The 24,465-nt window shown below is 40.2% G+C and overlaps 1 protein-coding gene across 2 annotated transcripts; it reads right to left on the minus strand.

The window, feature by feature from the left end:
* Window positions 1-13,628: 13,628 nt before the first annotated feature.
* On the minus strand, window positions 13,629-21,646 carry sp3a (sp3a transcription factor). Of its 2 annotated transcripts, XM_063888201.1 has the most exons (7): window positions 21,466-21,646; window positions 20,947-21,044; window positions 20,479-20,577; window positions 18,510-19,764; window positions 17,397-17,583; window positions 16,508-16,704; window positions 13,629-15,588 (listed from the first exon to the last, which is right to left on the minus strand). In XM_063888201.1, the coding sequence occupies exons 1-7, from the start codon at window positions 21,470-21,472 to the stop codon at window positions 15,296-15,298; spliced, it is 2,136 nt and encodes a 711-aa protein (XP_063744271.1). In that variant the 5' UTR covers window positions 21,473-21,646; the 3' UTR covers window positions 13,629-15,295. The 2 variants fall into 2 exon arrangements, with proteins under 2 accessions (XP_063744271.1, XP_063744272.1); XM_063888202.1 differs by lacking the exon at window positions 20,479-20,577.
* Between the last annotated feature and the right edge of the window lie 2,819 nt (window positions 21,647-24,465).

Consider the following 24,465-nt stretch of genomic DNA (forward strand, 5'->3'; position numbering starts at 1 on the left):
TCTCCTGGTAAATGTTATTACAAACAATATGCCTGCATGAAAAAGGAAGAGGGGAGAGCAATCTGCGCGGACTGACCATTCTGCGGACCGTTTATCAGCTTGAAATGCTATTTCATGCATTAATACTCCACAAACTGCATTCCCCCCAACACCCTCAGTACAAGAGCCCTCCGATTTATGATTACCAGTCAACTAAGCAATAGCTTGTGGCCCCCGCCGACACACCACTTCCTTTTACTTCCCTCCACGGCAGCTCATCTCAGGGCCCCTGCAGGTTCAGAGACAAGGCTGTCAGGGTAATGTGATCAAGGTGGATGCCGGCTGAGAAAAGCTAAATCGTGGCTGGGGGATGACATTCTTTGATTTTTAACCATTACAGAGTTTTCATAGAGCTGCAGTCAATTTATTTTATTTATTCTAATGAAGAGCATTAGGAGTGCCATACTGTGCTGCACTGCACATTGATCGCCTCGTTAATCACACTTTGCAGACACTCGCAAATCAAGTTCTAACAGCAAGCACTGAATCAAGTGCAATGAAGCATAAGCTCCTTCACAATTTATGATCTTTCAAATTGCATCTTTTCAACCATTAAATTGCAAGATACCATAAATTTTTATCCTCTCTTCTTCAGTCCTGGTATTGATTCTGTCGTGTGAAAAATAGAAGAGCAGTAAATTCAGTCAGTTAGACAGAATTTAAGCCTTGTCTTCGGAAGGGAAACTGAACGGCACAAGGAAGGCTGTTAATTTGCCATCGAGAACAAATATCAGGTGTGATAAAAATGTAAAAGTCCAACAGGGGCTTCAAAGACGTGGCTCAGATGGGTTTCAGTCCACGACAACCTTGAGTTCTTTTACTTCACTACCTCTGAAATGCCAGTGCACCTTCAGGGTCTTTAACCTACCATTTTTTAAGATTAGGTACCTGATGTGCAGCAGAATTAGAATTAAGGCCTCACCATGTATGAAAATGACTAGCAGACAGTCACAGATCCAGCAGCTAAAGAAGGACGAACCGCAGAAGGACAAAAGTATCAGTATTTCATATCAAATGCTATATCTGAAAACGCATGTATAAAACACCAATAGTTCACATTTTACTTTTTACTTGCCCTGAGTTAAAGCATTCAGTTTTAAAAATAAAAAACTCCACAAACTCAGTGGCCATAACGTTCAACCTGTGAAAATCTAAAATGGTTCTTACCTGCCCCATACTGTTCCCACAAAATGGCATAATTGTTCTCAGATTGCGTTTCACTCAGACCGAGCTGTAAGGAACACTTGTCAAACAATACAGTCAAATTAGTTCTCTGTGATTGAGCATGTTGAGGATCTATCCAGTACATTATATATCTAGGAAAAGCAGCAGAAGTGCTGTGAAAGAGTTTCAATTACTGTGTTAAATTAAAGGAGAGGAAAGAAAAACCAGTCAACGGCATCTAAAAGTGGGTTAACCTCTTCACATCAAGTTATGATTGGAAAGAGGGCCTGCTGTTTCATGGGGCATGAGAATAACAATGCCTGCGATATAAGAACCCTTCTCAGAAGTGAGACACATATGCATGTTTAAAAAAAAATGAAAGTAGAGCGGCTTGATTATTCAGGTACGCGGATATCTTTATGGGAATGAGAAAAAAGCTTGATCCCTGCAAGACTTTAAAGCGCTAAGAGAAAATGGTTTAGCAAATGCAACATGACATTTCCAAATGTCTAAATTAATTTTTGTACCGTGGAAAAGAAAGCCTTCACTAACCTCTTCACGGAGGAAAGCAGGGCAGCTTTAATCATATAGCGCTGTGCCAGACAACTGCTCTGAAAAGGTGAACAGTAAAACTGCAGCGGCATGGCCGACAGGCGTGGAAGATAATGCTGCTCCACTCACTTTCATGGGAGGTGCTGCCCAACTCAAACAGCACACAATGTGACTCCACATCCTGAGTGAAGTAACGCTGGTGAGGCAGCAAAAGTGTTTTTGACACAGACCCTCCCCAAGGGAAGGCAAATCAGCAGAGGAAATAGCACGTAAGGAAAACAAACCATAATAAAAGGCATAAAAGCTCACAAACATTGGATTGATCAGACAATTACAACCCATCTGGCTTGTTAAACTCAATCTGCTATCACACACAAGCTGGCGCCTTGGCTGTCTGCAGTTGGACTGTTCCCAGATCTGCTAACAGCTGAAACTTAAAGGACAAGTCTGCTGATAATCTCTGTTTGTCTTATTCCGCACAAAGAGACCAAAACAGACAATGATTTTATTCTACTAAACAAGAAAAGGGCAACAAACACTGTGTTTTCCATGGGAGATGTGATGTTACTTTACAGAGCCAGTGGCCCTAATGATTGTATTTGCTTTGATCAAATGAAGCTTTTACTATATTCTCTACTGCTGCACAAAGAGCTTCACTTTTATTGCAGTAATTGTCTAATTGTGTTCCTATTTTGTTTATGTTATTGTGCTGCTTTACTGCAAACACATTTCCTCTGGTAGGAGAATAAAGATCTAAATTGAGTTGAACTGAAGTACCATTTTTTTTGCGAGCTGAGAACTGAAATGCATTTCATTCCTCCATAGCATAGATTTAATTGATGTACAAAAAAATACATCAGTGAGTTACACAGGGTGAACGTGGGCAATGTAGTTCACTTTGAGTTGATTGAACATGCTCGTGATTCTGGTGTAAACTCACCAGAGCACCAATTATATTAATCTAAAGCTGTTTCCGCATTTGTGCTGTTTGAAAAGCGTTTGTTTTAAATGATGTTGTAAGGGAATAATTAGCCTCATTTAAAACATGATACGTCCGATGCATTTTTTTATATTTACGTCTTAAGTAAATGGTCTTTGGTTTAGTCACACCCGAAATAATGAAAATGGATTCTTATTAAGTCTACAGCATTGTTGGTTCGAGTCTTTGCATGCAATTGGTTGACAATAACAACAATATTGATTTCTCCAGCCATACTGCTTAAGCTGCAAGAACCAGTCAAGGTTTAAATCTAAACAGGAAAGGAATGCAGTCAAAACACACCAAAAACAAGCTTTGGATTTTCATTTTATGATCCATGACTAAGCGATCTTCTGATGCCGTGCGCTGATCTATAGTCGTAGCTGACTACACAATATACAGCGCTCCTCTTGTGATGACTCCAATAGATAACTGGACCAAAACAGTCTGACTCTATAGGCAAGCACACATCAACAAGCACACAATAGTGCACTCAAAAAGACACTTTCACCAGGCCAACAAAGGGAGATGCTTCGGGGTATGACAACTTCTTGTGAACGACAAAATGCCGCCTGACAAGCTTTCAAGGGATGGTTGAGCTCTGGCAGATTACAGAGATCTTTATCTTTTCATAAAACGAGTGCAGCATTTAAGTGCCAATGACTGAGAATACAATCTGAATTGTAAAGTGTGTCACAGCCATTACATGGAGATGTAGGGCCAGTAATGGTGAGAGTAATTGTGTGATGACAGTTTCACTGCACAGTGACATTCTCCAGGGCATTGTCATCATCCCTGACAGGTAATACGGGTCCACTGGGAATTGGGTATGTCTTACAGTTGGAGTTTCTTCTTCATAAACACACACCAACCCCCCAACCCATCTTTACTTACAGCTTTCTCAAACCCCAGAACTCGCGGTGGCTTTTCAATATAGCTGCAGGTCTGAGTGAGGTAATTAGATGTTAATGTAAAATTATGGAATCATGGCGGGTTGTTACATAGGGAGAAATGCAGACCTTGGCGTGATCTCCGAGTGAAAAGCACAATTGCTTAAAAATCAAAACATGCTGTCAGCCGCTCACCTAAGCAGCAGAAAATGCCCTGACTTTGGAATACATTACAATGGTAATTGCTCCGACAAAATTACCTTGTCTAAGATGAGCTCGACCAGACATCTGAGACATGCATGTCGATTGGCTCAATTTCATGATCATTGGGAGGCTGAAATCAAGGCCTTTATGTGAGAGAAAATCAACAGGGAAATTGACATAAACATCTCATCGGGGACATTACGCTGAAGGAAGAAGGGAGCTTTAGTTTAACACTGCATTGTTATGAATCTATTTAAAGCGAAGCCATACTTTGAGAGAAATCATTCTTTAGATTGAAACTGAGTGTTTGCAACTGCAGTATGTAAGTTATTATTTGTGTATCTTAATTAGAAATCAGAGCATGTTACTCCATCTAGTGGTTAATTCCCCTTTTGTATATTTTAAACGTGTCCAATTTAATGTTTACTTTGTACAGCTGGATGCAGAAATGAGTACTGCCTTTATTTCCACTGCTGCATTAGATACCGAACCTGTGCTTTTGTATCCCTAAGAGTAACAAAGGAGGTTGAACAACAGCCAAGACTGAGTGAATTGTCTTGAATAATCAAAAACATAGCATCATACACGGACTCCACCTTTGATTGTTAGTTGTGGCTCTTGCTGTCTGGGCTTTTCTTCACACGTATCAGGACGAGAGAGTTAAAATGCCTCTTGTGTCTGTGATCTGATGAGGATCACCTTCATCCATTTGAAAGGTGATTTCCGAGCAAAATTGTTTCTCCGAACACATGCTGCTTCAGCCGAGAGCACATTTTTCCAGCATGTTAACAAACATGTAATTTCCATAAACACGTCCAGTAATTGACAGCTTGATTTGGGCTCTGCCAGGGAGCTGACAGACAGTCCTGGCTGCTTTAATGCAGGCAGCACAGACTTAAGGCCTCACCAGGCTATAATGAGCTTCTTGAGGCTTTGTCTGGATTAGATCACAAAACAAAAAAAAATCCAACACAAATCCAGTTCAACATTCTTTATCTTGTTAGATTGTATTATTTACTTAAATAACTGTGAACAGGAAGAGAGGAGTCAAGCCTGACACAGGGAGCCTGTAGATATCTGAGAGGAAGATACTAAATGTAAAGAAATTCAACACTAGATTTTTTAGGGAAACCTAAATTGATTCTTTTTCTACAGGAACAATAAAATGATTAAGTTTAAAGAGAAAAATCTCATCTGATTTAATCTGAAAATAGCAAAGTGTTTGTTAATAAGATCAATGTTTAAGGGCTAGATTAAACTTAAACCATTTGGGATTTTATGTGAACATATTTTAAAATATTCTAACAAAAAGAAGAACCAACAAATCTGCTTCAAATAAATACCTGGTATTTTCCAATATTAAACATTGCAATGATTCTTAATGTCTGCTATTTGTACTTCTGATTTAAGTTCATTTTAAGACTTTTGAAGATTTTACTGCAAAATGTATATTTTCCATCCCATTAACACAGTACATTTCATTATGTCTGTTAATGTTTACACCAGGTCATTCTACTAAACCAAATTAGGTTACACCATAAAATGATTATTAAAGTAGCTGTTATTTACAAAATGTACACAGTTGAATTAGACGAATAAACTGAGGAGGATTTCTGTGTGCTGCTGTTGCAGACTATCGATGGACTCCACATTGAACCCTGTCTATCTACAGGCCAAGGTTCTGCAGCTTGAACATCAGCACCACATTCAGGTCTATTCACCTTATAAAAAGCTGTGGTTCAAGAGCAGCAGAGAGATGACGGCGAGCACAAGAGGGAAAATGGAGTCTGATAAATCTGTATTGAACAGTGTGTGAAGGATGTTAATACATATTAATGGTGACAGGAATATTTGCAAGTGAATACACTGGCAAAGGGGATTAAACATAACTCTCCATAGAAGGGGAGGTATCATCACTCCCATTCTGGCGTGGGACTCGGCCGTATCAGATTCATCCCCATGCACATTGCCAGCAAACACTAAGCCCTTATCTCTCCACTGGGCCTCTCCGGAGAGTTTACAATTTCTCGCTTCGTTGGAGCCTGAGCTCAGCTTGTTACTGGCACAAAGGCTGAGAGGTAGCCTGGTTGAGAGCACAAAGCCGCCCTCACCTCTGGACGGACACATTTCCCTCAGATAACGGACGACTTGTTGGACAGCGGCACTAGAGTGTCTCCATACATTAGTATGACAGCCACACATCCTCCGCAGCCCGGGACTAACAACAAAGTTAAAGTTCAATACATGACACCGTGACATGGCTTCAGTAAAACATCCTTATTCATGAGTTGTGTTAGAGGCGGCGGAGGGACATGGACTCAGCAGATGTGGTCTGGTCCCTCGGAGACACTTTACCGTCCCGCCATGGGTGCAATTCTCTGAGGGCACAAGCTTCAGAGACAACGTCCCATTTGCTACTTGGCTAATAGCGTTAACTCTCATGGGGATTAATGCTAGGAACAGAGACATGAAATTTAAGTGAAATGTGCCTTTTAACCATACCAACATGTATGTTAGGTCATTTGTAAACGAATCACACCCTTTGGTAGTTATTCTGGTAATTTCCATATACATTTACCATCTAAAAGCTGTTCTTACTCAGGTGTAATATAAAAAGCAAACAAACTGTTCTAAAAAATATCTATTAGTTGTGAATTTTACAGACAGAAACGAAAAAAAACAAGGTCATTTTCTGTGGCGAACGACCACCCTACTCCATGGAAAGGCCGGTTACAAACAGTTAATTAATCAACAAAACACTCTGACTTTGGATTTAAACATAAAGTAATAAATTACATCTTTATTTCATCAGTGGTAAAGACGCCAGGTAGCCTGATTTTAGCAAAGCAAATTAAAGTGGCTTGAATTAAATGAGGCTTTTGAGATTAATCAGGAGAGGATTTCACAGGAAGAAACACATATTGCTTGTTGTGTTCAAATATGCCTGTTCCTCAAAGTGTTCAAATAAACTTCAAGGGCAAATTAATAGATCTGAAAACAGTGAATTGTGTATGTGACCTACAGAACATTGCCATCTTCTTAACGTAAATGCACATGGATTGATCGTCCTAAACCTAAAGCTACATGTTAAATGCCGATACTGGGATTTCAGAGGGTTTTGGATTGTCCTAGACCACAGAAAGAGATATATTCTAAAACTGAGTGATCGCAAATGAATGTGTTTTCAGTCAGTTGGGATACAAAGAGTCCCATAACAATAGGTTAGGTCACAGCACAACAGAAACAGTGCAGATGAAGCTCTAAGTGCTTTTATAAATAAAGGTTTGAATATGGCACTGTTTGTTGCTACAGAGAGCACAATGACAACATGAAAAATGCAAAGTTATTTGATTAAAAAAAGAACATGCCAATATGGTTTCAGTAGATTTTAAGTTGACAAGTAATATTGGATTGCTGCTTGTCTTACAGTAGGTCTCCCAGTCACAGCAATTTCAACCGACATGCTGCTGAGACAGCTCTGGCATTGTTTTCTGGGACACAGTGAAATTCTATTTTCAGTTTTACTTGGTGCAGTAATTATCTGCATTGTTGGTGAGAATAAAGAAAATAAAGTGCATGAATATGTGCCGGTCAATTGGATTCTGTCAGTTCAAGCAGAATTGGGTACACAAGCGAGCAGCTTGCCAGCTTGTAATAACGATGGTGTTTGCGTGGAACAATTTCCTCTCTAAAACAGCTCATCAACAGCAGAGAGAGTCTGTCACCCCGGGTACGGAGTGACAAGTCTTCTGCATCTCCGTCTGTTATTAACATGTCTCTTACGACAAGCTCAATTATCTGACACTGCCCGTAATTTCCATTCCTTTTTCTGGCACAATGTAAAGTTCCTCTCCTTCATTTTCAAAGCTGGTCGTTTTGGATCCGGCAAATACTGATATAAGATGTGTGGGAGGAGGAAGTGAAGAGTGAGGGAAAAACATCTGCAAGTCAGAGCGAAGTTGCTGCAGGCCTGCTCTGCCGAGGCCTTGATCCTTTCTGATATCTGTTGGTTTAAAAAACCTCAATGCTGATTATTACTACAATTAAGCCGTTTGTTGGCTTTCATTTGAGAAAAATCTAATGTGTAAAAATCCCTTTTACAGTCAGTATACAGCAGTGTTGTATTCAAGTCACTATGCCTCGAGTCTAAGTCCAGGTTCAAGTCTCCAGTGTTTAAGTCCGAGTCAAGTCCAAGTCATTAAAAAAATGTCCAAGTCGAGTCCGAGTTCAAGTCATTAGTGCTCAAGTCCAAGTCAAGTCACGAGTCTCTAAATTTAGCTCACGAGTCGGACTCGAGTCAGACTCCCGGACTCGAGTACTACTACACTGGTATACAGATTTTCATCTAAACGTCTTGTATTCTTTGCATTAGCTGATGTTAAACCCTATCAAGTAATCGCCGTCTACTTATGAAAATCACCAATTCATCAAGACAGGATGAAGTGACTACATTGCAGTTCAGTGGAAATTATATTTGCAAAAACAAAAAGTTTGAGTAAGAGGATGCTCCTGGCATAATACTGTAACCACTGGAAACTAAAGCACAAAGGGAATGTTTGGAATGGTTTTTATACCAGATTTCCGACGGCTGTAATCAGCAAACTGTATGTGACATCTGTGACCTCCACAGTTTTGATCCCTGACCTGAATGTAGCTGCTCTCGAAAAAAAAAATCTAAAAGGATTGTACTAATGAAAAGGAAAGAAATACAAATTATGTTGAAGGTGCTTCGTAGCAGCACGTCTTGATTAACTAAATAATGTAGAAGCTTTATAATGAGCCATTCAGGCTTTTTTTTTCAAACAGAACTGCCTACTGATTATTTTCAGACAGTACAATTTTGCAATCATTTTGAATAACTCAACTAAAATAGAGGATAAATGCCATTCAAATGACTGACCTCATATTCTTCATATTCTGACATGGAGACAATTTGGCTAGACACCTTTTATCTTCGAGATTTCCTGTCTTTGGCAAGCATGGTTCTCAATCTGAAAGGTTTAAGTCAGAATTATAGCCGGTGACGGGGAGCTATTTTGGAAACGTTATGTTTTAGTACCCCAAAGGCCTGTTAGAGGTTACCTTACTGCTTCAGATCTAACAGCTCCACTGCCTCTGCTCGTGTACGGAGGGATGCATGATAAAAAGTGAAAATGTTCCACCAAAGTGAAATATCGCTCTAAGTGGGAGTGTCTGGGTTGCTGTGGGGGAACGTTAGAGGAAGTGGTAATGATGACAGCTCTAACTCAGTGCAGGTGCAGTAAAGCATGGCAGGTTGGTCAATTGCCCAGAACCCATTACTTCTCCCCCGAGACCAACCTTGTAATGTGCTAGGTAACTTCTGTAAAGGATTGACCTACTGTCAACAGAGAAATCTCTTACATTTTACATAGAAACACAAGTGTACCTCACAAGGTTACACAGGTGAGTTAAGAGCGTGTTTAATATCGCTGTTTGGAAGAAATAAATACTAATTTGCATTATGCTGCGCACTTTCTTTTTACAGAGAACAATAGAGTATTATAGCAATACATGCTCTGTCTGGATATCATTGTTGGACTTGTTGGACAGGTTTAGCACTAGCCTGGCATGGGAGACACTTTGTATTTTGTAAGCACAATGGCGCTGAATGTAAAATGCATGATATTGTTTCTGTCTTTGTGCCTTCACAGGAGCTCTAAATATTTGCAGCAGTGCTGAGATGGGAATAGGATGACCTTGGGTGTCGGATACATTTCTGCTTCTGTGTCATCTTCAGACAGCCACTGTTTGACCACTATCTACCAGATGCATTCCATCCGACACTTGTAACAATACTGTAAATGGGTCGAAAATTGAGCTCACCTTAAAGGTGGACTTCAGTCCTCTTGAAGGCTGAAAGCCCTGGATGAGTCCAGTGCCCAGTGGCAGCTCAGAGTCCTTGTTTTGCTCCCTGAGACGTGTGTAATCAGAGAGAAAGTCCAGCACAGATTACAGTCTTCAATCAGTCAGGGAGGAAAATGATATGTACATCATTGTCTCTGCCGCACATCCCAGGCACTGTCAGCCAGCATGCATATTACCTGTGTCAAAGCTGCCAGGGACATGACGAGAGAAACTGAGAGCCATCACGGAGCCGCCACTCAGGGGGGTGTCGAGTCTCCGAGCGCAGCAGCCAGATTCAGTCTCCATGGGGACTCTTCTCTGACCTCCAGGATGTTGTTGACACCATTTAATGAACATTTTCAGATACAAAACGTCTCTTTTCATATCTGAAATCATTTTCAATGGGCTGAATAACACTGAAGGCCAGCTCTTGTCACCCAGAGAGAATATTGAGCAAACGCTTGCAGTTTATCTCCAGACTCCAGTCTGAGGAAGTTGAAGCCGTAGTCACATTTGACCTTGAGGTGCGCAATAAAGACAGAGCAACGGGAAAACTATACGACTGCTGTGAGGAGTGTCTATATATTATCCCTCCTAATCTTCTCATACATCTCAATATCATCTCATGAAATTGTCTCCTCACTAAAAAACAGACACATGCTGTGTTTGACTACAAAGAACATAATGTGGAAAATTTGATGGAGGTGTCTCATTGTTTTCGCTTCAATTTTCACAGTTGGATCAGGGAAAAAAACATACATACAGTAAATGCAATCCACCAGGAGAGACATTTTACAATAAAGAATCTGAATTCCACCCTCCCGAAATAGATCTGAATCAGACCGTAATTTTCCTGACACAAGAATGTTTAATTTGAAGCCTTAAATGACACCTCTGCATAGAAAAGGATGATTGAGGATGATTTGCAGGCACACCGACGCAGGGACACCATACTTTTATACCCAGTGGACATCTTTAAATTTAAACATACACCCAGGCACCGTCGATAATTGCCAAAAATATATGAAAAACTAAATCCATGAGCCTGTGACTCCTTGCCATGGTTCAGGTTTGCATAATAGCCTCCCTGTCCCTCACCAGGTATCTGTTCACCTTGAGAACTCCACAGCTAAACGCAATGTCAACACGAGCACTTTCTACCTCGACGATTCTGTTTGTCCTGCTGGGGCTCCAGAGGGAGGTCACCAAATTGTCTCTGGAATAAAAAAAAGAGGCGCTGACCTTCTGCTAAATTGGCCACACTCAGTAGACAGGGAATATCAGGTTATTGAGTTGATCCATGCTGAGTTTCCCTGCCTGGGGAAAATGATCTGCGCTATTGTCTGCCTTTTACAGTTGATCAAGGGCAAGAATGTGCCAGGAATGTAGAAACATGGCACACTTCTTTATGTCGTTTCAAACGTCCTAATGGTTTAAGAGATATACACCATTAGCACCCCGCTGTAAACAAAATATTAAGCAGGATGGTGAGTGCTTTTTATTTATGAAAAGACATTCAGTTCATATCAAATTGGAAATTAAATAAAGGCTCAATGCTCTAAATTTTGTGTTTGGCAGAAGAGACATTGTAAATAAATGCAGCTCCAAATCCCCAACAATTCAATGCACTGTACTTTCGAGTTGTTGATTCCTTGAGGAAAGGCAAATCATAGTCAGCGCCAAATTGCTGGCCTTTCCTTCTCTGTGGAAAACAGTTAAAATTGGGCGGAAGGAGAGGGAAGAAGCAGCTCTCTCGCTGAAGTATTTTGTATGTTTTGGATAGCATAATGAAAGAAGTCACTTCTGCCGACGGTTTGCATTACCTCCCAATGGTTAAGAACCATAATCGCAATAGCATTCTGAATTCTATCACACATACAGTGGGAAATGTTATTGCATGATTACAGTGTTTCTCTCCCTCTGCATAGTTATTGTATTTATGCATTTTGCACATGAATTGCAAGAGAAGTTGAGCACCATGAACAATTTCCCCGCTATTCAAACGGCGCTCGAAGAACCAAAGCTGTTTGCTGCAATAAAAACACACAAACAACTTGTAGTGTTTTTCTATCACAAAAACACAATGCGGAAGGTGAATTATTGAAAAAGCATTCCTTTTATTCCCTAAAATAAGACTGAAGTTGAATTGTGTTTCAATCCTAACTAAGTGCAGTAAACACACGTGCCACAAGAAGCTTTACTTGTCCTGCATCTGTATGTTTTTATATAAATGTAGTTTATACAGAAAATACCTCTCTATGTTCATTAACTGGGCTGCAAGCTGCTGAGAGCTCAGCTCATTATTTTACAAATCAATACTGACATCAACATCAAAGTTTGTAGAAAAGCTACAGTAGTTTGTTGACAAAGTTGGCCTCGAATCCAGCTGGTCGGATGAAATGACGGTGTGGACAGTATCACGCTCAGCAGCCACCCGATTATTCTTCCTTTAACCTACCGAGGAGGATTGCCCACTGATGGCAGCTTTTATCTACAGCTGCCAGAGGAGCCTCTTCCTGTTACAATGCAATGACACTTTGTCAAGAAAGACAAAGTTATCCTGGCTCTTGCACCGGACAAGCAGCCCTCGTCTCTCAAAACATTTCCGAATGTGGGTGTGATTTGCATCATAAAAGCTGAAGGCAGAACCATACACAACCTCTGGTGAACAATATTCAAGCACAGAGTATAAATCCCTCAACAATATTGCAGAAATATTCCTGCATCTCGAAACCTAAAGTGAGAAATCTTTCAAGGCACTCACGTTTTTCATATCTGCCTCACATTTCAACCCGGGAAAACCACGATTCTCCATGCAGATTGTCCCAGAGGTCTGCGTTTCACAGATTCGTTCCTGCAGGGGAGCAAAGATTATTACAATATTCAGATTACCGAGCAGAGGAAATTAATTGGACTAATTAACATACAACTAAATGATGATACCGTTAACACATTTCATTAACTCAAACTGTCATTCTATGTTCCTGGTGCACTTGGCATTGCATTACAATGAATTGGATTCATTACATTATGCAAATGACAGGAACGACAAAACGGACGAGTCCTTTTAAACGTTATAGAGCACGTTTTCTGACTCTTTTTTAGCAGACTCAAAAAGCACATGCTTCTCTCTCTGATTTCCCAGACAAAGCTTTTCATAGAATACCATTTTAATTATGTTCACAGACACTAAAACCAGGTAGGCTATTATACATTTTTAACTCCCTTGAGCCAATGTCTTTAGCCTAAGATTAAAGAAAAAATAGCAACAGTACCTAATTAGTAAAATGCCCCATTTTTGTGAGAGGCACAGATAGTTATGCAGCATGTGAATGTAAGAAGCTGATATCAGATAATATATCAGAATATTAAGAAAAGATCACCCCTTAAAACAAATGACATTGATACAAAGCTGTGTGTACACTTTAAATGAAGAAAAAGGAGCCTCGTTTAAATCTTGTTCTTGATAATTCACTCAGATATTCATGAATCTAGGTCATAAAATCCGAAGCCGTTAGCTCTCATTCGAGTGTAGCGTTTGTTCAAAGTCATGAGACCGTACTTTGTTTTCCAGCAGCAGAATATGATCCTGACATTTGTGTGTGACATTAACTCGTGGTTAATTGAGGGTCAACACCTCCTGTTGGCCTCGGTGACTTCTGTCTTTATCTTAGCAGCGCAACATGGGGTAGGTCAAGGGGTCAAACATACCTCTCCTCCTGCTCCCTTGGCTGTAGTGACATCTACTGGACTACCAACCCTGAGTGTAGCCGTGGGGGCAGAACCCACCTCCTGCCTGGATGACAAGTCTTCGAAGAGACACAAAAGTATAAGAGAAATTCAAACTTAACTTACATTTAGTTTGAAATATCAAGCTGCTTTCAGAGAAAACATTTTAGAAAATAAGAAAAAAAGAAAATGATTCAAAAATGAAATTCAAGTGTAACAGAAAGGTTTATATTCATGTTATATTGACATATTTATACAGAAGATTTTTCAGTGAGAACAAACCTTCAGTTTTTAGTACATAATATAAAGATGCTAAAAAAACGGGTAAAGTATAATCTCCTGAAGAGGCCATGTGAGCAAGAATGATCACGTTAATGTGTTACACAAACAAGAGAGTAATCAAATAAAATATGCCACCAGAAATCACCGCTCTTTGTGTATTCAATTTAACAATTCAACAGTTGGAAGGGGGGGTTTAAAGGTAAAATAAAAAAACATATAATAACATGTAAATGCAACATACAAAGTAAATGTATTAACACAAAGACAGAAACATTGTACATTTACTGACAGTGAATATAAAGGACAGTTTCTTGGGAAGTATACAAAACATTGTTTTTATACAAAAGGATTAACAACAAGATGAGAGTGATGAGAATAGTGCTGTTAAAGAGAGTACCGCTTTGAGGAATACACTACATTATCCAACTGAATGATGGAGCAAGATACCGATGAGAATTCTGCGAAGCTGTTTGTAGAACGTGAACAGGGAGTTGTCCTTATCGTAAAAACTGACATGATAAAATTCAATGAGCACTGGTAACATGGTGACAGCTTAATTCACCTCAAGCTTTTGGTCCATCATCAAATCACATTGCCTCACAACATCACCGCCGGGGCCCGAGAAGCTGCAGGGGTGATTTACTCTTATCGTTTCACACAGTCACACGTCACCCTGAGTTTGTGGTCAAATTTGGCAATTCCCACCAAAAGAAATGGCTTTTTTCTTCATATTACAATGCAAGATTTTTGAAGTTATCCAAAAAAGTTTTACAAAAACACATTTAAATTACATATAGTAGAGCCATTTGAAATATTTTGGACTTTAAGAATCATAAATGCAACGTCCTTGTAAAGACCAAATATAAATAACTGTTCAGTCAAAATATTTAATAAGCAAATAATGTGTATCATATCAACAGGAAATGCTAAAAGGAATTTCCTTACAAAATTTTGATTGTTTCGATTTTCACCTGCAAAATGTAGCAAATGTGAGCAAAAGTTTCTCAAAAACTGGAGGAAGGAGGGCTCGCTACTGTGCGAGCAGACTGAATGCAAGAGGATGCTGAACAATATATGCATATTATATTAAAAAAAAAACAATAACACGAATACATTTGCATGGACGTAAGCAATAACATTACTTCAGCTGGATAAAATTAGCTCTGTTGTGAGATTTAGTCTCTGCTCAAAGGATGGAACAAACCTTGCTTACCAAGGACATCATAATAATATACCCTCAAAAAAAAAAAAAGGCGAGGAGATAATTGCTCAACCTACCATTAATTTCTTTGTGAAAAACACAGACACAAAAAGTAGATTCAAAACAAAATGGCATCCTACATTTTCCAACGACACAGTATTGTACAAAATAAGGCATTTCCTTGTGTGTTTACTGCAAAGTCTTTTTTCACCTCTACCTTCTTTTAGCCTCCACTTTTCCTCAGTAAAGACTGAGTCTGGACATGGACTGACTATTTCGGTGGTAAAATATATATATATATTTATAATTCTTCTTCAAAACTTGAATACAAATGCAGGTAGGAGTATACAGTATGAGAGAGGTTTGAGAAGTTCATAAGCGGAGTGTAAATCACTCCATGACTTCGCTGGCGGCTACCGTAGTGACGAGCTGCAGAGGGATCTCTGCGTTGGCCAGGATGTCCTGGGCGGTGTTGGATCCCTGCTGGATGTTGGTGAGGATGAGGGTGGTCCCGCCTGCCGTGGTGATGATACTGTCTGAGGACCCCGCAGATTCCATCGAGGCCACCACAGCGCTGCCAGAGTTCACAGCTTTTTTGTTCTGATGAGTTTTAATGTGCTTCGCCAGGTGGTCGCTCCGCATGAAACGCTTGGAACATTCTGGGCAGACAAACTTCTTCTCTCCTGCCAGAGAGAAAATAGAGTTTGGGGATGAAGAGTGCGACGCTGAATACATTTGAAGCAGGTCAAACTCCTATTTGGAGGAAATGTCTTATAGGTGAGGAGAGGAGTTTAAGTAAGTACAGTACAAGGCAAGTTCCATTTGCTTCTTTGAAGTGAAAGATACTTTGCTTCACTGAAGTTTCATTTTCTATTAAATAGTTTTTGTGTTATAGGTTGCTTAATAAAAACTTGTCACTGAAAAAAAGGCCAACTAAATGGAGGAGAAATTGATAATGTTTAACGGACTGCAATTAGAAACCCAGAACTATTGAATATCAACTTGCAAATTTCAGTGTGAACACTAAGTCTTAATATCTGATCTGGAAGCTGACAGCGTAATGAAATGCTGCTTCAGCCCGTTCTGTCAGAGACTCTGGTTTATAAATCAGTCGTATCTCTTTCAAAAGTCTATCCATGTCATCAGATATTTTATATCATTAAGCTGTGCAGGTATATCTGACTGGATTTTACATTGGCTACTACTTTCTTTATTTCCCCCAATAACAACACATGGAAATGATGATGGTGGTGGTGGGGGGGGGGGGGTTAAAACTAGGCTAAAAAAGCTCAACAATAGCTTCAAGATTTGTGTTACATAACAAATATTAACTGACACTGCAGATTAGACTCCAGAACAAACCACTCTGCATTGGGAAAGCCCCCCCCCTCAGTCTGTGGAATTGGCATATGTTTTTTTTACAAATTTAGTTTTTTTACAAAATGGCCTTCAATCTTAATCTGACATTTTCAAGTGTAAATCCAGAGGGGGGTGACAGATGCTGTTATTTTTCACATGGCCCACACTGCAGGGCACAGCATTAACACATTTTTACAGATTTTACTGATGTGCACATTCACTGAAAGAGCAGAAAAAGGGCACCTGTGTGTGTCCTCCTGTGTCTCTGCAGCTCGTCGCTGCGTGTGAACCTCTTCCCGCAGAACATCCAGCTGCAGACAAAAGGTCGCTCCCCCGAATGCCAGCGCAGGTGTGCTCGCAGGTGCGATGTCTTCCCGTATACTTTCCCACAGCCAGCGATGTGGCAGATGTGCTGCTTCTTCTTCCCCGTGCTGGATCCTCTGAGAAACACAGGTACAGGCAGTCAAGGTCCTGATTTTATTTCCCATGCAGAGTAACGTTTTAATACATATAAGCAAGATTGGGAGGGTTACTTTAGATATGTAATCCATTAAAATTACCTACAAAATGTAGTTTAACCTCAATATGAAATAAATAAAAGAGAAAATAAATTAACAAAAAGATGTTTTTTGTTACTCCAGTGTATTATAAAAGACAAAAGAACACTGTAACCTCAGAAAAGAAGAAACCAAGATATTAAATATGACAAATGTGTCCTCTGCTCAGAGATTTTATGAATCATATGAGCACAAACTACACTTTAAAAAGCAGAAATAAAATCTGAGCTAACAGAAAACGCTCCATTTTAGTTTAACACACACATTTGAGCTCGAACAAACTTTTTGTTAAATAAAAAAAACCATTAAGCAATTCAGGCAGTAGGCTTACGGATTCACACTAACTAACCTCACAGTTTACAAAAAATAAATACAATCTGATGCTTTTGCAACAAACACAATTTGATCTTTTAGTTTTCTACTAACATTGTAATCCTGCTAGTAATCCCACATTTTTCTGATTCCATATTTTTTATGTAACTGTAAGATCTTAATGTTTTGTATCTAAATTGTGTAATCCTTGTTTCGTGCAATCTGTTTATCCCCAAGCCTGCATATAAGTCGAGCTCACTCACCTCCCACCGGACTCTTTACAGTTGGGACAAGTACAGGCCACTCTGCGTAGCCTCTTGCCCTCCAGCCCCAACTGTTCGTCCTCCTCCACCAGCCGGACGTGAAGGTGAGACAGATCGCTGGTGTTCAGGGTGGAGTCGCTGCTTAGCTGCCAGTCTCCAGAGTCGGGCTCTTCTTTTATCTGAATGTCTGGAATTAATGTGTACGTTAATATCAAGCTCTGATAAACTTGTCAGAAAGAACTTCACACTGTGAGCTGCTTTATTATTCCCTGACTGACAGCATGGTGGCAGATTTCAGAAGTCAAACTCCACATTTAAGCACAGTGATAACATTGACAGAAAACGTATCAATGACACTTTTTGATAATTAATTAAACGTACCCTGTGGACCCACATGAGTGGCAGAAAATGGTTTGAACGACTTGGCTATAATTTCATCACAATGTTTTGAAAGCTATAATTACATTACTAAAAAATTTAGCTTTAAGGATAAACACAGCATATTTGGGTAAGAATTCAAACTAACTATGTTATAATGAGAACTTCGGATACATTATCAACCCAAAAATGCCTTTGCTGATCACAGCTTATAAAATACGAGATTTTTCTCTGTTTTCCTCAACTAAATATAATAGAATGATTTCATAGACTAAATATAGACCATTTTTACAGCAGGTATTTTGACTTGTCATAGAATGAAAAACACAGGTGAGAGCCAGCAGGCCAGGACCATGTATCTGGATCAGCTAAAGAGAATTCACCATAACTCATTTTGTGATTTACAACTGGTCATTTCCTGCTGTGACATCATGTCAAAATGTCTTCAGTGAAAGAGTCTGATTCATATTTAGTGAAGGAAAAGAGTAATATTAATTAACACTGTAAATGATTGTCAGTTACATCCCTACAATGGTACCGATCATTTTACACAGCACTTTGGACTGTCTAATTAAACAACACAAATATCCTCCATTGAGCTATATTTATCGCCATTTACCAAATGCTGCAAACGTTACCAAGTAAAACATTTAAAAGGAATCTTTTGAGGGCGCTTGAAAACTGAAAACCTTAAGGTGCAATTTGGTGGAGGGAAAGTCATTTATACTACTGTACCTCCAACATTGATCGTGTCTCCTTCTTGTTGGGCCACTGTGTTTACCGTCACTGTCTGCAGGTTGGGAATCTGACCCGTGCCGATGCTGACTTGATTGGATCCCAGTGACAGAGTCTGGACCGGAGCCAGGGTTATCTGCTGGGGTGGTGTTGTGGGGAGCTGGAGGTTCTGCAGGTTCTGCACACCCTGCACCTGAAATGTCTGCCACTGAATCTGACCCGACGGCGTGACGGTCTGGGCCTGGATGATAAAGGTTCCTGGGTTGATCAGCTGCACGTTTTGCATGTTCTGCCCACCTGTGGCCATGGACTGGACCATCTGACCGTTGGAGGTCTGAATAGGAACCTGCTGCAGCTGGATGATGGACTGAGCTGCCGACACTTGGATGCTCTGCTCCTGATTCTGTTGGATGTAGCCCTCCTGGAGACCAGAACTCGATTCTGTTTGCTGTGTAACCCCCGATGACAATGAAGCGTCTTGCGTCAGCAGACCTGATTCGCTCACTGGAATGTGTAGCTGAGAGGAAGACGTTGGCACATAGATCTCATGATTTGCATTAGAGTCATTTACTGGTAGTGTCTGCGAGAGGTGATTATCTGTCTTCTCCAGATTCTCTGAGCCGTCCATAGGCTGACTCGTCATGATAAGCTGGCCATCGGCAGTGACCCCTGTTGCTATAGTCTGAGCACCAGAGAGGCCGAGGGAGTCCAAGTCCACACTGTTAATAGGAACAAAAGTAATGTTCCCAGGCAAATTCATAGGCACATTTGTAACAACCTGGCCGTGGTTGTTGAAGGTGGAGCTGCCAAGAGAAACCCCCTGGAGCTGCTGGACATTACCAGTCTGTGATATGAGGTTCTGGTTGTTATTAAGGATGTTTGCAGTTGATGTTACACAGAGACTCTGGCTACCATCAGACATGATCTGAATCTGCCCCGTGGCATCCTGAGTCAGAGTCGCTCCTTCCACTCCAGAAGTGGAGAAGCTCAGCTGTCCATCTGCTGTCTGAAACTGAGGAATTACTTGGTACTGAATGTTAGGCACTGAATTGGCGGAGGAGGAGGCGTCTGTTCCCGACGTCACAAAGATTGGCTGACTCTGTAAGTTCTGAAAAGGAAGAACATACTGTCCGTTCGAAGTTAATATTCCTTGACTTTGGATCTGTAGCATTCCAGATTCATCCTTTGCTGCTGTTGTGGGGGTTAACACCTCCCATCTATCAGTCCCAGTAAGCTGCGTAGATGGATCTGACGTCTGAGAAAAAGAAATGATTGACATAAAAAAAAAAGGATTAGGCTCTTGTTGTTAATAAAGCATTGATTTATTATGAATTACGCAAACATGAAGAGTTGTAACCTTGATGTCACAACGGAAATCTGACAGGTTAGGCTGGAAGGCATATTGACTTTTTAGGGTATATTGATATATTTTTAGAAGAATTATAGGAGGAGAATTGTTTGATGATGCATTACATAACCTGTTTCTTCTGTAGGGTTTTGTCAGTGTTTGCATATCTCTTTTTTCACACTCTGTACAAGCACAACTGCAAAAACAAATCTGACAACCAAAAAAGTCAAATCATGACCTGTGGTTATGACCTGTGGTTCAAGGCGCATTATTTCATTTCCTGATACAATTGAGGTTCATGCTGCAATTTTATTAGAGCACATTAGATATTAAACATGATGCAAAAATAATTCATTGTTAGTTGCACTGTACTTTTAGTGACAACTGTTTTTGCATTTAATGTCATATCCAGTACAGGATCCCCAATTTAAACACATGACCATAATGATGTGGGTGCCCGTACTGAGTCTGTTTCAGTAGTTAAACTAAAAACATTAAAGAAATTTGATATCCTCCTGTTTGACGCCAAAACACAGAGGCTATTAATTGATTCAAGCACATTGAAACTCGGGTTTGGCTGAGTTGTCACTTCTGCTGTGTCTAGCAGAGGTGCTGACTTACCACATCAGCTGCAGCACCTCTGTCCACCTCTGAAGACGGTGACCCAACCTTAGTGCAGGTGGTTGCTAGCAGGTCGAGGGGGGATGATGGCTGAGTGTCCTTCCCACAACAGGCACATTTAAAAAAAGGAAGATAGTGTATGTTCATTACTGTATGCCATAAATAAACTTTGTCTTATTGCTTAGGAGCAAAGTCGGAAGTAAGGAGGTGAACGCAGAGTTTTGCCCCCTAGGCAGCACCATATGATAGCACACAGGTAATGTTTTCAAGGTCTGACTGGAGTTTACAGCCTGTCACTTACTTCCTGGCTAAGGAGGCGGGATCTGTAAACTGACTGAGAGGAAGTGTTGCCTGAGAGGTTTAAATGAGGGTGCAATACCCCCCTCCAAGCTTCAAATGTGTGAACCTCTGTTAGCACCACAGCAACGCAGTATAACGATAGTCATAATCCCGAGAGGGAAGCCTTACCTGGTGGCCCGTGCCTTGTACCTGCTGCAGAAAGTCCATTTGACTGCTGTCCACGTCCAAGGCAGCCATATCTTCTGATTTAATCGGCTTTTCTGGGGCTGTATGTTAAAAGGCAAAAAGCTTAGAGGCGAAACAGCCGTAGCAAACATTAGCTTAACGAGCCTGACACTAACATAACTCAACGGCTAACGTAAGCTTACATCTGTTACGTTATTATAACGCTTGTAAACAATAAAATCACAACCACCGTTACAAACAGCATCAACTCTGTGGAGAAAATAGCGATGTGGCAGTCATTAGTTTAAAGGAGAGCACACTACTGATGTGTCCTAAAGTAGCTAACAAGGTTAGCTAAGCTAACGAGCGCAGTGTTAGCGGCCAGTGCTAAGTTAGCCGGCGGTGATTAGCAATATCACCATCAAGCATCCCTGTTAGCCTGCTAGCAAGCTAATTTAGCCATCGTATGCCTGTGATAGCTTGTTAGCTTACGTGGTGAAGAATAAGATAAATATTACATACCAGTCATTTCGTGACTTGTCGTGAAACGAAGAGTCTTGATAGTCACAAGCCACCGGACATGATCAGCACATTAAAAAGATTGTATACGCGTAAAAATATGTGATAACTGTCAATTTTTTTCTATTTTGATTGACGGGCGGTAGGTAACACAAAGGGTGGGGCCTCCAGTGTTGACTGGGAAGTCTTTGCGTCACTGACAGGAAATCCCGCCCTCCTTCATAAAGGTGATTGGTTATTCCATATGCACACCGTGATGTTATTTGTCAGTTGACCTGCCAATCATTCTTTTTTGGATTCTTTTCCTGTTTATTATGCAGTTTCAGTTTTACAGTGGTATGATGGCAGTGAGAATTTTAGTTACATGGTTTTCTTTCGTTGTTGTTAAAAGGGAATACAATTTAAAGTCAGACAGCTACTTTCATAAACTAGTCTGTAACATAGTGCAATAATATAGCATTTGAAGGCCATTAACTACAACTCAGTTAAAGACACATTAGTGTAATCATAATGCTAAATACGTGGGATAAATATAATGTATCAAAAGTGCCAAAAGATGTGTTTTTCTTAAACTTATTGTTATAAAGTAATGTTAATTGCACAACATAAAGGCAATTCAATAATAACATTATGAGCATTTACTTTGGCTTCCTATAAGCGCTGCTTTCACTATGCAGTTTTGTCTGCGAGAGTTCGATCCCTTGGGAAAATTAAAGCTTGACTTTTGGCACAAGTTAAGTGCTTCAACCATCACAAAACCAAACCATCATTAATCCCCAGTTTCAGAGTATCAATAAAGTTCAATGCAGTTACTATGGCTGGACAGTGAAACAACTTAAGACACTGGGTCCTGAAGAAAACAGAAAGTGATCCAGTTTTCGACTCAGACAGCATCTCTAACTATTACATTACTCATAAACCAGGAGGGGGATTTTGTAAAGTAGTTTATTTCTCCCTTTAACTCTAATTCAAGCCAAGGATCAATAGCCTGTCTATTAAATTGCCTGCAATCTTGTTACTTCAAAACTTTAGTCAGGACACAGTACTCTGATGGTTACTACAGGTCAACCCTCCGCTGGCAGCATCAGACAAACTTAAACATAAGGGCTCTACTTCATGCACTACAGAACATTTTGTAATTCAAAATTCAAATTGCACTTTTGAAAGGATAGCCATTTTGATTTTTGAAAGGTTCCACAAACTGAGTCCCTAAATGGTTGTGACGGATTAAAGTATTAAGATTTAATTCTTTCTCCAAACTGATTTCAATACAAGTGCTCTCTTTTCACTACTTAAAAACTACAAAATGTACCTCATGGTGCAGTGGTACTTTATTACAATATGTAGGGTAACATAAGTCAAGGCATTGGACTGCTGTGGCTTTAACAAAATGAGCTGATGGCCTGCTGTGACTGAATGCATGTAACTGATGAAGGACACTGACAAAGAAAACAGTGTATGATAATTAGTCAAATTATGGCGAATTGGATCAGTGTCTATTTCTAAGTTAACAAAACAGATGTATTCTATTGAAGGCCCATTCTGGCACTATGATAAATGTACATGATGCCCTTTATCATGGCAGGTCTGCTCTTCTGTGTCTCCGCACGCTCTTACCTGTGAATAAGAAAGTGATCAGCAGTTGAGTTTGAAGAGCTTGTTGATTGCTTAGGACAAATAGGAACACAATCGAGACACAATCTGAGTTTGTATTTGACCGGATTTCTTCCCCTTCATCTGATTGTGCACAGTGCAACATTGTGAAAGTGCATTGAAATGAGAGGCTGCATGCTATTGTACCTGCTCCATGCCTGTGATGCTATCAGGACCCCACTTCTGAGTATTATTTGTGGTGTGTCAGTTCCTCACAGTGCGCGACCGCAGTGAGGCTATTTCTCTCAACCTTCAATTCAAACTTGGCCCATTACAGCCCGACTACAAAAGCACTTTCCGTGCACTCAGGAGCTCGCTGCAGTGAATGGTGGATATTTCCAATCACTCTGCTGTCAATCCAAGTGTCAGGTAAACACAGGCCAATGGAAACAGCTTTAGAAAAACCTTGCAGCTGTGTCTGTCTTACTCCTGAAGTCCTTGGAAACGTATCAACAATTTCTACAAAGACCTCCAAGTTAAAGGAAAAAGTCAAATATCCTAAAGGCAACTCAAATGCAACACCCTGGTGGATGCAGTGTCCTAGACGAGACATTTAACTGCCATGGTGTTTGTCTTCAGACCTGTGAGTGTTGTCCCCAGCTCAATCTGCAAACAAAAGTAATCTTATTGAACACCTTGAATTCACTTCCTGCAAGGAATCTGTAAGGTATGTGGATCATTTACTCAGTGGGAGTTTCAGAACATCTATAAGGATTCAGTGTAATACATATAACCGTAAATATGGGCATTAAAGACCTTGTTGCTGCAGAGACTAAGCTTTCCTTTAGTATTGTTGTGGATAAAATGCATTAATATATAATTTAAACAGAAAAATGTTATTATAAATGCTAGACAACACTTATCACTTTTTTTCTGAGAATGGACATTGTTATTGTGACAAAGAGCAGAAATGTGAAAGGAGTAACAGAGTGAGTCCACAATGGCTTTAAGTGTTTCTTATATTAACATATTGACAGTTGTTTTCATGGAGGCCAGTCCAAGAACAGTGACCCCACGGAGAGAAACTGCCCTGCTGGAGGCACTTTCTGGGACTCTGTAAATAGGACCTGTGAGGGAGAATTGAAACTGGTGCGGCACGGAGAAATGTGGATGGAATATCAAATGTGTGTTATCGACTATAACTCTGAGGCACCTGAGACAGAAACCATCACTGTTCTTTGTCTGAGAGATTGAGAATCTAGCTGTAATGCAAGGGTAATAAGGGTTGCAGGAACGTTTTTATACATTTTCTTTAGTTCAATGTACTTTTACCATATAGATGCATTTAGCATCAGCATTTCAGGTCAACTTTTTTGTCACATATATGGCTATTTTGCCAAAAAGATAAAC

This window comes from Eleginops maclovinus, chromosome 7 (genome assembly GCF_036324505.1).
Source record: "Eleginops maclovinus isolate JMC-PN-2008 ecotype Puerto Natales chromosome 7, JC_Emac_rtc_rv5, whole genome shotgun sequence".
In the NCBI taxonomy this organism is placed as follows: Eukaryota; Metazoa; Chordata; class Actinopteri; order Perciformes; family Eleginopidae; genus Eleginops; species Eleginops maclovinus.